The sequence below is a fragment of the Acanthisitta chloris genome, unplaced genomic scaffold (genome assembly GCF_000695815.1).
Source record: "Acanthisitta chloris isolate BGI_N310 unplaced genomic scaffold, ASM69581v1 scaffold5399, whole genome shotgun sequence".
Taxonomy (NCBI): Eukaryota; Metazoa; Chordata; class Aves; order Passeriformes; family Acanthisittidae; genus Acanthisitta; species Acanthisitta chloris.
The window spans coordinates 15,944-29,532 of NW_008690715.1; the positions used below are offsets into that span (position 1 = coordinate 15,944).

Below are 13,589 nucleotides of genomic sequence, written 5' to 3' on the forward strand. Positions count from 1 at the left end.
TCAAGCTGAGCTGTTATGTAAGAGCTGGCTTTATATTTTAGTTCCTCTGATATATTTTAATTGAGTAAATGGACTGGAAAAGACCTTCTGTTATCCTACCTGTAAAAGGAATTGTTAGGAGATATTTAGGGAAAGGATAAATAAACAATGCCAATGTTTCTCAGTGTCCTGAGGGAACCAATAGGCCTTACTAGCCCAGATCAGTCTCACAGACCCAGAAGCCCCATTTGGCTCACAACTGGAACTGCAGGATTTGATCCACATCACAGTGAATGTGGCATTAATAGTGTTTTGATGACCTTCCTTGACCCTGTTCTTTTTAAGATAGGTAGATACAAAACATCGTAGAATCTTTGAAGGATTGGAAAGGAATGAACCTGTTAAACTGATAAAATAAAATCTGTCTACTAAGCACACATAAAGAAATCATTACTAATGTCAGGCTTCTAGTAGGCATTACTTGTAACATTGATATGCTTTGCAGTATGGAAAACCTGATAACAGAAACCTGCCTGATAAAAATTGGATGGAGTATGAGGGAAAATATCTGGTTTATATAGTCTTAAATATAGGAGACTGGGTAGGGAAGTGCATCTAATGACATGGACATCAATTTTCAGAGATTGCATCTTAATTGTTTAATCTGTATCAATCTCTCCAAATATGAACTCAATGCTTCTCAGTGCATGTTCTCTATTAGATGATCCATTAACAGCATTAGACAAAATATCATGTGCAAACTGAGCTCAAATCGATTTAGGACAGGTCTTCTTTGCCACGTCTGGATCAGCTGAACCCATTAGCTGCCTCCACTCTTCCACAACATTTTTCTTTGATAAGACCATTATCACTGATGGACCCCTGTAAAATCAAAATAAGGAAGCTCTGACACTGTCCTGAGATACAGACTTTGCTTTGACTTCATGAAGGGTTATGATAAGCCTTAGACTATCTGAATTTAGTTAAACTGTTTAAATATTAAAATTTGTTTCTGAGTGTTTTGTTTAAGACAATATCCCATATGTGAAAGTGTGCTGGTTTGGTCTGAAGTGGAGTTCACTTTCTTCACAGAGGCTAGTATGGAGCTATGTTTGGGATTTGTGCAGAACACAGGGTTGATAATGCAGAGATGTTTTTGTCTTTGCTGAGCAGAGCTTACACAGAGTCAAGGCCTTTGCTGCTTTCCGTACTGCCACACTGGCAAGGAAGTTGGGGATGTGTGGGAGATTGGGAGGAGACACAGCTGGGACAGGTGACCCAAACTGACCAAAGGGATATTCCATAGCGTATGACATCATGCTCAGGATATAAAGTGGGAGGAAGAAGGAGGAAGGGGAGACATTTGCAGTGATGATGTTTGCCTTCCCAAGGAACCGTTACGCGTGATGCTCCCTGCTCTCCTGGGGATGGCTGAACACCTCCTTCTCATGGGAAGCAGTGAATTAATTCCTTGTTTTGCTTTGCTTGTGTGTGCAGCTTTTGCTTTCTCTATTAAACTGTCTTTATCTCAACCCATGAGTTTTTGTAGCTTTTACCCTTGGGATTCTCTCCCCCATCCCATTGGTGGGGGAGTGTGTGAGTGGCTGCGTGGTTCTTGGCTGCTGCCTGGGGTTAAACCACGACAGAAAACCAGAAAGATTATGATGATCAGGTATTTGGATTTAGACTTTTTGTCCAAAAAATATTCTCACCCAATAATTTCTGAAGCAAGCCAATACATACACTATTTTATCAACAGCTATATTAGTAATATTATGAGGAAGATATTTGTCCCACGTGGGAAGGACAAGGATTCCATCAGAAAGCAGTTCCTATTTTGAGAAAAAAAATTCAAAATAGTCACTACGCAAAGGTTTGGAAAGCATTTTAAACCTTCCATTTAAAGGAAAAGCACTCTGTGCTAGAAGTCACTAAACTTGCCAGAAATAGTGACTGTGGAAAATCCTTATACCACTTATGGTGTCGCATGTTTTGTTAGCACTATAAAGTCAAAGTGTGATGTCTACTTACATACCTCAGTACTGTAAAACAAGACACTTAGTCATACAAGTCACTAACTGTTCATAAAAGGTTTTCCTTTGTGATCCCTGTAAAATTGTGCAGCCATTTCATGAGTTAAAGCTTCTTCTTTTATCTTTGAGGTGCTAAATCATGTAGGAGAATAACAAAATCATTTTATATTGAAATGGTTTAGATGCTAAAGAACCTCAAGACACCCAAACTTTAAAAGTGTCAGAAAATACTAGATCCTTTTATTTAAAAAATCACCAACAGCTATTAAAATTCTACTTAAAATATCAAACACCCATGGACACCATAACTAACCCTTCAATAGTCCTCTAAAATATATAGTCTGTGCGCTGTCCATCTTAATGCAGCTGACAAACCCAGACTGTTATAAACTAATCCAATAGCATTCAGTGCTGATTCTAACATTGGACAGAACACGGCTTGTAGTTGTAATGCTGTATCAAACACCAGCTGGCATGCCAAAGTCAATCTGGATTGTTACAGAAGGAGAAGAAAGACTTACAAAACCCAATTATTTATTAGGACAGAAAAGAGTAATGCTGAGAAGAGGCTCTGGATATAGGACTTTTTACAAAGTGGCAGCAAAACTCTTTAAGGCAAGATTCCAAATTTTACATAGGTCTCTTTTTACTTTGATGTTTCATCCTTATTCCCTTTGTCTAATGCAATTTAAACCACGGATGGGAATCAAGCAAGTCAGTAGAGCTACCTGTCTGAAATAAGTAACACAATTTTGGAAAATTTCCCTCTTCTTTGACTTAGAACCATGCTGGGCAGCTAGTCTGCACAAGTGCCTGGCCCTTAAACAGTTTAACTTAACTAGGAACTCTCTTGCTTCAATTCACCACCTTTCTTGTGAAGAAAGATCTGTAGACAGCTTGAGCAAAGGAACTGTCATGTTTGAGATCTCAATCTGAATTACCCAAGACCTGTAAAAGCATTCCTCTGTACAGAAAAAATTCTTCACAGGATCGAAAGAATGCATTTGACGTGATTTACTGCAGAGCACATAATTTGTAGAAATGTCTACATTGGTAGACACAGGCCATGCTTTCTAAATGACTTGCCTTTATGATTCTTAGCAGCATCAGGTTTGATTAATGCCAAAGTCTGCTCCTGAGGGAAGAAGAACTGTAACACCTTCACTGGGTGTAGAACTGCCATGCAGCTGATTAATAGATACGTTGTCGACCACATACCGTGCACGCAAACTAAGAGTCATTAAAAAAGTGAAGTTACTTAAAGGAGTAGCTATTTTGAGGATGAAGTATGACTAGCCTTAACCCAGTGAATATAAATTAGTGTTGGTCTGTCAATTTGAAATATGAACACCTTCCCTCCCACCTCTCATCTTGTTATATTTCTAATAAATATCACTTCTTTCTCAATGAAATGGCACTTCTGTCAGCAACAGGTAAGATGATACCACAGCAGCTTCTCAGAACAATATGATAAGCAGGTAGAACTAGGATGTCCGTTTATAAAATGTGCAGGAGCAACTTAGTCACCTATAAAATATTCCACTTATGCAAAGTTTGCATTAAACTGAGAGAAAAATCATCTGTTCTAAAAGGTAATAGTGGTATTCCAAGAAAAAAAGTAACTATTAAGAACAGATATTACCAACATTTTTTCTCTGACTCAAGAGATCTCCTATCACTTCAATACCTTTTTTTAAACTCAGCTTTTCAGTGTGTTTAGAAGCCGTTATTTCTCAAAAAAAATGCTTTAGTTTCTATGTGTAATACACTACTACTTCCATGAAAAGTTTAACAAATGCAGAAATGCTATCCGTTTCCAGATGATGGCACTATAGTTACACTAGTTGGAATGTGGTATTCATTGAGATGAGGAATATGAAACTAAATTGGTAGCTGTGAATGGTGGTTTCCTATTGTGAGTATTACCTGTCTGGATTTTCCTTCTTAGCCTCTTCAAGTGTCTTTGGGTCTAGCAAATGTCTCCAGTGTGCTACAGCATTTTCTCGTGTTAGAGCCAATGCAAGAGTTGGACCACTGTAAAATGGGAAAACTGGCATTAAAAAAATAATTAAGCTTTCTGTATTTTTAAAAAGTAATTGACTTATATACAGTTCAGGCTGGGAAAATGAGCCCCAGTACTGAAGGATTTTTAAACCAATCTGTTTAAATAGGTACAGTCTGACAAAACCTTATGGGACTTAAACATGAATTTAAATTGCAAAACTACCAAGTTTTAGCACAACAGCAAGACATGGAAATACTGATCAGCTCCTAAGGTTTTGTACCAGTCATAACCCAACTTTGTATGAAGGGAATATCCAAACATGATTTATTTCTCTTCCCTGAGAAATCAAACAGCCTGGTTGAAGATTTCTGAGCTCTCCTGCAGTCAACCTCAATGCAGCCTTCCAGAGCAAGTTCAACTGGTTTCACTCAAATCAACAGACTTGGCCAGTGACTTTACAGTTATCTGCAGTTATCTGGTCCTGTTTTGACTTCTACTAAACTCTTAGATACATGGGTATCTTCTAGCCATGTATTTATTATTCAGGAAGTGTTCAAGGCCAGGTTGGATGTGGCTCTGAGCAACCTGGTCTGGTGGAAGGTTTCCCTGCTTATGGCAGGGGGCTTGGAACTAGAAGATCTTTAAGGTCCCTTCCAACCCAGGCCATTCTGTGGTTCTATGATTATTAATTGTGAAAATTTTAGTCTTATCTATAGATCCACATTCTTATTTTTCATTCGATGTACCTGGTCATTTGCTCTAGAAGGACTGGGAAGTAGTCTTGATTGTCGTGCTCTTTGTAAAATGCACGTACTTGTTCTTCAGATAGGATTATTTCTTTCTGCAATGCTATTTTGAAGCCATCATCCTTTATTCTTTGCATGATAAAATCTGTTAAATATATAGAAATGATGCTAAATTGCCATCCGTTTATTATTTTGCACTCTTGTAAAGAAATGACATGGACTTAATTTTCTACAGGTGAATTAATTTCCTAACTGAACAACAGAAAGCTAATATAAAGCAAAGGCTAGAGGGCTTCAGCAGTTGCCTGAACACTCAGAAAGCTAATCCTCACCTAAAAGTTTTCTCTTACTTCAGAAACCCCCATAGGAATTCCTGACTGAGAAATATATGCATTGCTATCACCAAAAGAAGTTCTAAAGAATTTGAATAGGTGAGTATTTATTTAACTAAGTCTTGCAAGACTGCATGGGTAAGTAAGCAGTATTTGGCAGAAAGTTAAGATAACTCTGCAATTACGACATGTGAACTGCAGAACTGCTGCTCTATGAAACATACTAGACAACAATCAAGAAAATAAATACACAAGGAAAGATCAAAGTTGTAATCTTTCAGATCGCTGTGTATACCTTGTTTCAAGTACACAGATTCTCAAGTTAGAAATAAAAATTCTATCTAAACTGCTGTTTCTAAACTGGAAGAAATGCAAATATATGACTGAGAAGAAAAGTAAACTTGTTTGAATGGAGTTCGTGCAATGGGGTAGATCTTTTTGCTTAATCTGTAAAAATGACTATATAGACCAGCTCTTGAGTGGCTCTGCCTTCTGCAGCACAGAACGTCCTGGATTGGATCTTTTTCACCTTGCCATTGATATACCTTGGACCTGCCATTCAAGAATAATATCAGCTACTTTATTATGGTGGGAAATATGGTCCCTCATACTACAATTGATAATGCTAACTTCTCTGAGAGGTTGTCTAGACAAATATACAATTTATAGGCTTTTTTGAATCAACCGGAGAAACAAAATAGCATTGACATTTACATTCTTGATATATGTAAAACATTAACCATATGATCTCATTCCAGACAAAGATAACTGTTGGTTTAATGCTGTGGAGACAATATAACCTAAAAAGAATTATTAATTGAGTTAGAATTTTTAAAATTCAAAACATGAGACTATTGATATACCCTAAATTGAAAATATCGTTGATAACACTTACCTCGTCTTTCCTTTAAGAGAGAAGGTCTAATTATGGCCAAAGTCTTTTTGGCTTGTTGTTCTGTCTTATTTATATGAAAATTTGGGAAGAAGAAGGCAAGTTGTCTGCTGGCATCTTCAACACTGTTCTGCACATCACATATATTTAATAGAGATGCAGTTTCCATGAGTCCTTCTAACCTAATGAAATGCAAAGTAATACAGTATTTAAGTCAATGCATACATAGTGTTAACAAGCTGGCTTCTTGAAGGTGTACCTTCTTAAAATTTAGTGAAACATAAGAATAGAATGCCCAACTAAGTTTTTGTTAAATTCAGATTAATGAATAAAATAATGTTTCTGAGTGGAGAATTATTAATCTTCTCAAAAAGTGCCTTGTCATGTGCTGTGAAAGAGAAATCTCAGCCATGCAGCTTTAGTAATTCCCCTCTAGCTTATTCAAAATAGTCTCTCTGTTTTATGAGACAGAATTACTACTGGCAAGTGTACAGTGTATAATGAATGATCAATAAAAGGATTGTGCTTAATTCATGTACATCATGGTCAGAAAAATGATAGCACTACAGCATTTTATTTAACAGAGACAATTCTCATTGTTACTTGCTTGCATTTCTAAGGTTTATTTAGCAATGTAAATACAGTCCCTCTTGGCCACTTACAGAAAATGCAGTATTCCCCAGCTGTACTAAATTAATGCAGAAAAGGATACAGCAGGCATCAACAAAAGTATCAATTATTATGACAAAGTCTTTTTTGGACAAAGTATTTATGATCAAGTTGCTTGAAGCAGATCTATTGTCTAAATATAAAACTTGATCTGATAATTGAATTTTTGTGAACATTCTCTTTATTGTCTGAGCTGTGTATACAGCTACCACTCTCTTTAAAATTCTCTACTAACCCTTGGCACAGGTTAAAACAGATATTTCAAGATCCTGTGGTTGTGAACAGCTAATTCTTACTATGTTTTATGCATCTTGGACGAGGGTGAGGACACAAACTCCAATACCTTCCCCCTTGTTTGCTGACTCTTACAATGTTCCCAGCATGCTTCAGGTGTCCCTTGGTCTCCTCTGAACCACATCTACAGCTTCCCAGCATACATAGGAGTAAATATGGTCGAGTGCAACCTTCAATGGGCAGTGCTGGCAGTCACTTGGTCTAGGTGAACTTGTATGAAGTAGAATTGCATGGACTACATCAGCTTTGAAGTGTAGCCTTGTGTAGCATTGTTCCCATTGATCTGAGAACCCATTCAAGGCTAGTTCAAAGAGAACAGTGGATCTTGTCATCTTTACCTAGGAAGTATGGATTGTCTATGTTGCACCTTTAGTGGTGGTCCTGTGAAGGACCAGGTGAAGACCTCTGCCTACTCCCCGGACCTTGTGCACATGGGGATGTGTGCATCTAAGAACATGCCTTGGTTTATGTTGTGCTCTGAACACTGTAACTGAATCACATATACACATTTTCACTGGTAGATACCTGTCTGGCTTAGGCTCAGGCTCAACAGGCAAACTCTCACTTGTTTTATGTAGTTCTTTCCAGTGAGGAATATCATCAGCTGCTTTTGTTTTAGTGATTATCAAAACGTGACATGGTCCACTCATCATGAATTGAACAAATTCATCAACGTCAGGCTAAAAACCATAATTTCCCCCTATGAATTGCAGGAGCTCTGAGTTTATCACCAGAAATGAGACAATCGTCCTTTCAAAGTAACTCATAAAATCCTGTTTCAAGTTGGAATTCACACACTTTCCTCAGAACCTTGTTAGATTGTTTGGGATGTTTTTTGATCAGTCATTTGAGACCACATTATCAAATGTCTAAACCAAAATTAATTGAGATAAAGGAAGTCACAGAACTACTTTAAACAAATACTGGTCATCCTTCCAGGTTAAAATAAAATTGACAAGAGTGAAGAAAATGATCAGAAACTTGATGTGCTCGTGTGCTATACTTGCAGTACAGCATGCAGTGTGACATAACAAACTGCAATGCAGTTCTATAAATAATTTTTTACACTAAAAATTATGTAGCTGGCTATAAGAATGGAACACTGAGATATTGGCAAGATATTTCTAGCTTTCCCTTCGCTTTCTATGCTTTGTTCGAAACTGTCTCCATCTAAACTAGAATGCCAGCTTTGTCAAAACCAAGCTCTTAATGATTTCTTACAAGATCTTCCTGCTACTTTCTTTCTAAACCATAGTGCAGCCATCTGGTTATTGCTACCAGATGACTTTTTCTTCTCTCTGACTTCAGTAGGAACGATCTCATCTCACATTGATTTGGAATGCCACAGGAACACTTTTCCCAGCTTCTTCATTTAATTATGACAAGCCTTTCATTGAACCCTTCCATTGGTCCCTCTAATAATATCAAGAAAACTATTTGTCTGGATATAATTCCAGATGCTGGCTGTCTTACACAGATTTTAAATAGGAGAAGATAGAAATATTTGCTAAGCAGCTTCATTTTTTGTCATTTGGACCCTTCTGTAGAGTTAATTTTAGCTATCATACTGCCAAAAAATGCTACAATATATAGGGGATAGTTTGCTAGACCACTGCCATTTAACAGCAGCCTTTTCATTCTTTTCTTGACTCTTATGTCTGTTCTTAGCTATTGTTGTCCTCTAATATAGGACAGGGCCAGAAAAATAGATCACAACTGAGATGCTTTCCCTTACTGCCTGTGCACATGCTTATTCCCAGTGCTACCCCATGATCAAAGCTGTAAAGAACTAAAAGACATAAATAATATCACTTATTTCCTGGCTGGAAGAATAGACACCGGATAGATACATCCTGTCATAGAGATGACACTGGATTTTGGGTTTGTGCAACGTTTCACCACGTTCAGCAACTAATACTTAAGGTACTGTAATTGCAGAAACAAACTATACAGCACACTGATTTTTCTTTCCTGAAAAGGTCAGTGACGCTGTCATAATAGTTTTTAAAATTAGAATTTTATCTTGATACAGTGTTAAGAGTTTAGCACCATGGCCAGGGGTCATACATATTCAGATAGCAGAAAGAAGTACAGAATCTTATTGTATTTAATTGGAGTTCAGTTTGATTTAGTTGGAATTTAGAGAGCTACCTAGTCATATGAGTCAGTAAGAAAAAAAAGGAGATAATATATCTTTTTTTAATGTACTGAATATACCTTAATTCAGTTCTTCAATGTACTAAAAATTTACAGTACAGAGATTTGCAAACACATCTAGTTACAATGATATGTTTTACCTGTTTCTTTCATTTAGGTTTTTAGTTTGCTTTTACTTGTTCTTTATTCTGGGCATAGAACACTCTGAGTTGCTCTTCAGTTAGCATTTTCTCTGCTGCTTCAATGTGAAATCCTGCATCTCTAATCTGCAATTACTCAGTTATTACTCAGTGGCATTTGAAAATGACACAAACAAAATCATATGTTATTATAAATCTAAAGATTGATTTTGGAAGCTATCTTAATTTTAAAATTTTCTGAAATATTCCAAATATGACTGCTATCTTTGCCTAAACGTAACTTCCAGTCTTTCAAAGCACTTCATTAAATTCAGGGTTACAATACCTGTAAGTTAATGCCTGTGGAAAATATAGTGCAGTTCAATGCATGTAGTGCATTCATTCAATAGTTAATAATTCCTTTTACTCCATATTGAATAAACTCCTTTTGACATTGTGAGTGGTTAACATATAACTACTTCTACTAATGTTATTACAAACCACATTATAATCATAGTAATCATATAAAAGTTCACTTGTCAACAATTGTTGTATTAGGCTAAACTACTTAGCTTTAGAAATAGCAAATAAAAATAAATCTATTTTATGATTGTCTGTTTAAAGCTACCTTACTGCACTAAATTTGGGTATATGTAAGTAATGCACACTTACATGATCTGCATCACATAGTCCACTGGTATGAGGTGTATACCATATACTGATATTTTAACAACAAATGCACTATCCAGCCCCAATACTGATCATATGCTAATATTAATCTTCTTACCAGCACTCTGCTCTTTAAAAGCCCCTATGCTGCTGCTGAGTGTTTCCAGACTGCCTCGACAAGGCTGACTGTGGGAGCAGTATAGGTACATACCTCACAAGCCAAGTAGCAGCTGCTCAGCACCAGATAAATTGTTTTAAAGCACTGCCTGTTTTATTTTTTTGCCTTTACTGAGCTTCCTTCCTTTCTGGCCAAGGTAGAGTAATTGTAGAAACAACCTATACAGCACTCTGATTTTTTTTTTCCTGCAAAGGTCACTGGCCCTGTCATAACAATTTTTAAAATTTGTATAATTTTATCTTGATATGTAATGTTATGAGGCATTTTCTTTGGTAACAGAAACAGTGTGACTCAATGTCTAACCTCATCTATTGATATGGAATATTAAAGTAATAGTATAAATCTGAATACTGTATTATTTCAGGTCAAAATTATTGTGCTTTTATCATCTTTACCAGAGAAGCATTAAGGGATCTTGTTCTAAAGCCTGGGCATCTTGCTGTTATGCCTCTTTAACAAATATGATGAATGAATGTTTTAAAATTCAGTCTACCTTTTGTTTAATTTCTTCTACACATCCCTCTAAGACATCATCAGGTTTTATAGTTCCAACAGAATATCTGACTACTTCTTCTGGAGAAGGGGAAAAAAAAAATCATGTGTTTATTAATACAGTCATTGAAATAAATACACAGCTAAAATTTTCACTACTTACAAGTGATTTTCTCTAAATAATTCCCCATTTTAGTACTGAGATGGCCAAACAGTGGTTCCAAAAACTGGTTCCAATACTCTAAGCATGTCTTGGAGTGCAGGACCAGCCTTTGCCATCCCTGTAATCCACATTCCTGATGAACCACTGGTTTTTGAGGGTAATATGGTGGAGAAATGGATCATATGAAGCTAGCTATGGTAAAAGCATTTCAGCTCAAGATGGAGGATTTGTCTAGGGAGCTCTGTATGTACAAGACTAGAAATGTGAAAGGAATGAATATTATTAAGGAAAATTCACTAAGTAAAAATCTGTATGAATATTGAAGATTTCTGGTAAAATATACAATTTTTGTTGTATTAGATGTTTGATTCCTTAGCATTGCAGATGCTGAAGTCATTTACAGTTCTGTTAAAGTCTGTTAAAATCACACATGATTGCTAGCACAATCTAATGTTTAAAACAAGAGGTGTTCCTTCCTGTAGCAGTGTAGACATGTTGCAACATCCATAGCATACAAATCCCTGCAAAATGACAGAAAGTGGTCAGAAGGGAATATACACTGCATCATCTCTGCACAACCTGAAGATTACAGTTTAGCATTAGAATGTAACTCAATCAGGTCCCAAGCACTGTAGAAGAACCTAATGGAAACAGCAGACTACTGCTTGTTTGCAATACTAGAAAACACTTATGGGCACTTGCATGTGTTAAGGAAAATATTGCCACAAAATGTTAGTGTATTACAGTTTTTGAGACGTCCCCTAACCTGAAACTGAACCTGAGCTGAGAGCTCTGTTCCCTGATTTTGTATTACATTTTGTGAAGTCTGTAGAAAATTGCTAAATGGTAATACTGTACTACTAGGTTGCAGAGGGTTTATGAGAAAAAATATAGGCTAAAGATGCAGGCAGGAATATGTCACTTGAACCATAAAATAAGGAAGACCTGAAGGGGAAGGAGAAGGGACATGACTTAATCCAGGACTGTAATCCAAAGCCTTATTGGAGGAAAAAAAATCAAGAGGAAGGAGAGGGTGGAGGAGTTTATTCCATCTCAACATTGCAGAATGGCATTCTGTGCATATATGAATCAGTAGGAACATTCAGTAATCACAGATAATAAGAATTGAAAAGATGTAGGTCCCAGTTCATGACAAGCCCGAGATAAATCACAGACATGGGACTCAGAAACAGGGTAGTGCTTGTTTTTCAATCTTTTTGGAAGCTTTTACTTCTACTGTGGATTTATGCTCTTATATACGTCTGTTCTTTAGCTCTTGAATCTAATCTGGTGAAAGAGTAAATTAAAAATAATCCAAGATACAAGGCATGCCATTGCATCACAGATTAACTCTTCCAGTCCTCTCAGGTTGCCCTCATCTTAGTACTTCACCTCAACAAAAGTACATAGCTAACACAGGCACTGTGTAGAAGTGACTTTCAGGCCCTAGTTTTACACAGGAATATTCCCTGGCATTTATCACTGCTGTCTAAACTCTGAAGGTTTCCTGTGCAGGAGTGAAAATACTAATGATGACAGTCCAATTTATTAATTCCTTACAGAAAAAACTTCCCCTCGGTTTGATATCCTCAATATTAATTTCTTACAGAACAAAACTTCCCCTCGGTTTGATATCCTCAATCATAGAATCTCATATTATTAACTGAAGCAAAGGAAGGTCTTTTAGTGCTAGACATAGACAATTCTTAATCAAAAGATATTTGTTCTCTTTCTTTCTTTTAACATTTCTAAAATAAATCAAATATATTTACCCTCAGCTACAGTCTCATCAGTCTCTTCTGGTGAATTCTCTTCTAGGAAAACAAGTTCATCTACCTAAGGTAATTGCAAATAGAGTACATCACCAGTGCAAAGGTAAAGTCATCAAACACAGCTGTCAGATCTCTACAACACTTTTATCTTGATGTAAGAATGGATTTGCCATCCTGGAAAATGAGCAATATTAGAACAACCTTGGGTCAGCCTGATTTTCCTTAACCGAGCTGCAGTTTGTTAAAAGTATCTTTTTGCTGTAAATGGAGTTCTTTGATCTCCATTTTCACTCAAAACAAGCAATGAGACATGACCATTTCCCACATCTTTGTTTTGTATGATGCAGTTACTAAGTTATATATGAAACATACTTGGTCCTGAAAGAACAAAGATTATTAAAACCTTTATGTGCTAGTGACATTTTGCCCATTTCGTGCATTAATAGGCTAACCTGTAAATTTCTTAGGTTTCTATAAAGTACCATAATGGAAATTTGGCTTTTCTGAAGAGAACAACCAGCAAGGGAGGATTAATTCTGCTACTACTGTGAATTCCAGCTGTAGGATCTTTCACAGTGTAGGCTATAGAGGTCAAACTGAACTGTCCTTACATCATGGTGTTACCTGGAAGTCAGGAGTGAAGGGTGATTGAATAAACTTGTTGAATGTCCTTTGGCTTTTGCAGCAAAATGGATTCATTGAGTACAGACCAATCCCCATGACTCTGAGCAAACTGATCTAGTGAAAGGTGTCATTGCCTGTGTCAAGAGGGGTTGGACTAGATGACCTTTAAAAGTCTCTTAGAACCCAAACTTAATGAAATTTCAAAAAAAAAAAAAGCTCTTCACATATAGCACTTTACTGCTAAGATGAAAGTAGAAAAAACCAAACATTACCTAAAACACTACCACAAGCATTAAGAGAAACAGTATAAGTGCAATTAAAATTTATATTTATATTTATATTGATATTGATATTTATATTTAAATATCTGTTTTGTAAGTACCTCAGTGTGTTCCTTCTGGCCAGCTATAATTTGCCTCTCCTCTTGCACTTGTTCTCTTATTTTCCTGCTTAGAAGAGGAGCAT

The 13,589-nt window shown here is 36.5% G+C and overlaps 1 protein-coding gene across 1 annotated transcript; it reads right to left on the reverse strand.

The window, feature by feature from the left end:
- Nucleotides 1-232: 232 nt before the first annotated feature.
- On the reverse strand, nucleotides 233-13,581 carry NME8 (NME/NM23 family member 8; the record flags this gene model as incomplete). Its single annotated transcript, XM_009081916.1, is given in 14 exon segments — nucleotides 233-268; nucleotides 654-861; nucleotides 2,038-2,065; nucleotides 2,068-2,144; nucleotides 3,074-3,175; nucleotides 3,177-3,242; nucleotides 3,939-4,046; nucleotides 4,764-4,908; nucleotides 5,991-6,169; nucleotides 7,476-7,630; nucleotides 9,284-9,373; nucleotides 10,567-10,643; nucleotides 12,501-12,564; nucleotides 13,507-13,581. Coding segments are annotated over 14 exon segments (1,410 nt in total), but the record flags the coding sequence as incomplete, so codon positions are not given.
- Nucleotides 13,582-13,589: the final 8 nt, after the last annotated feature.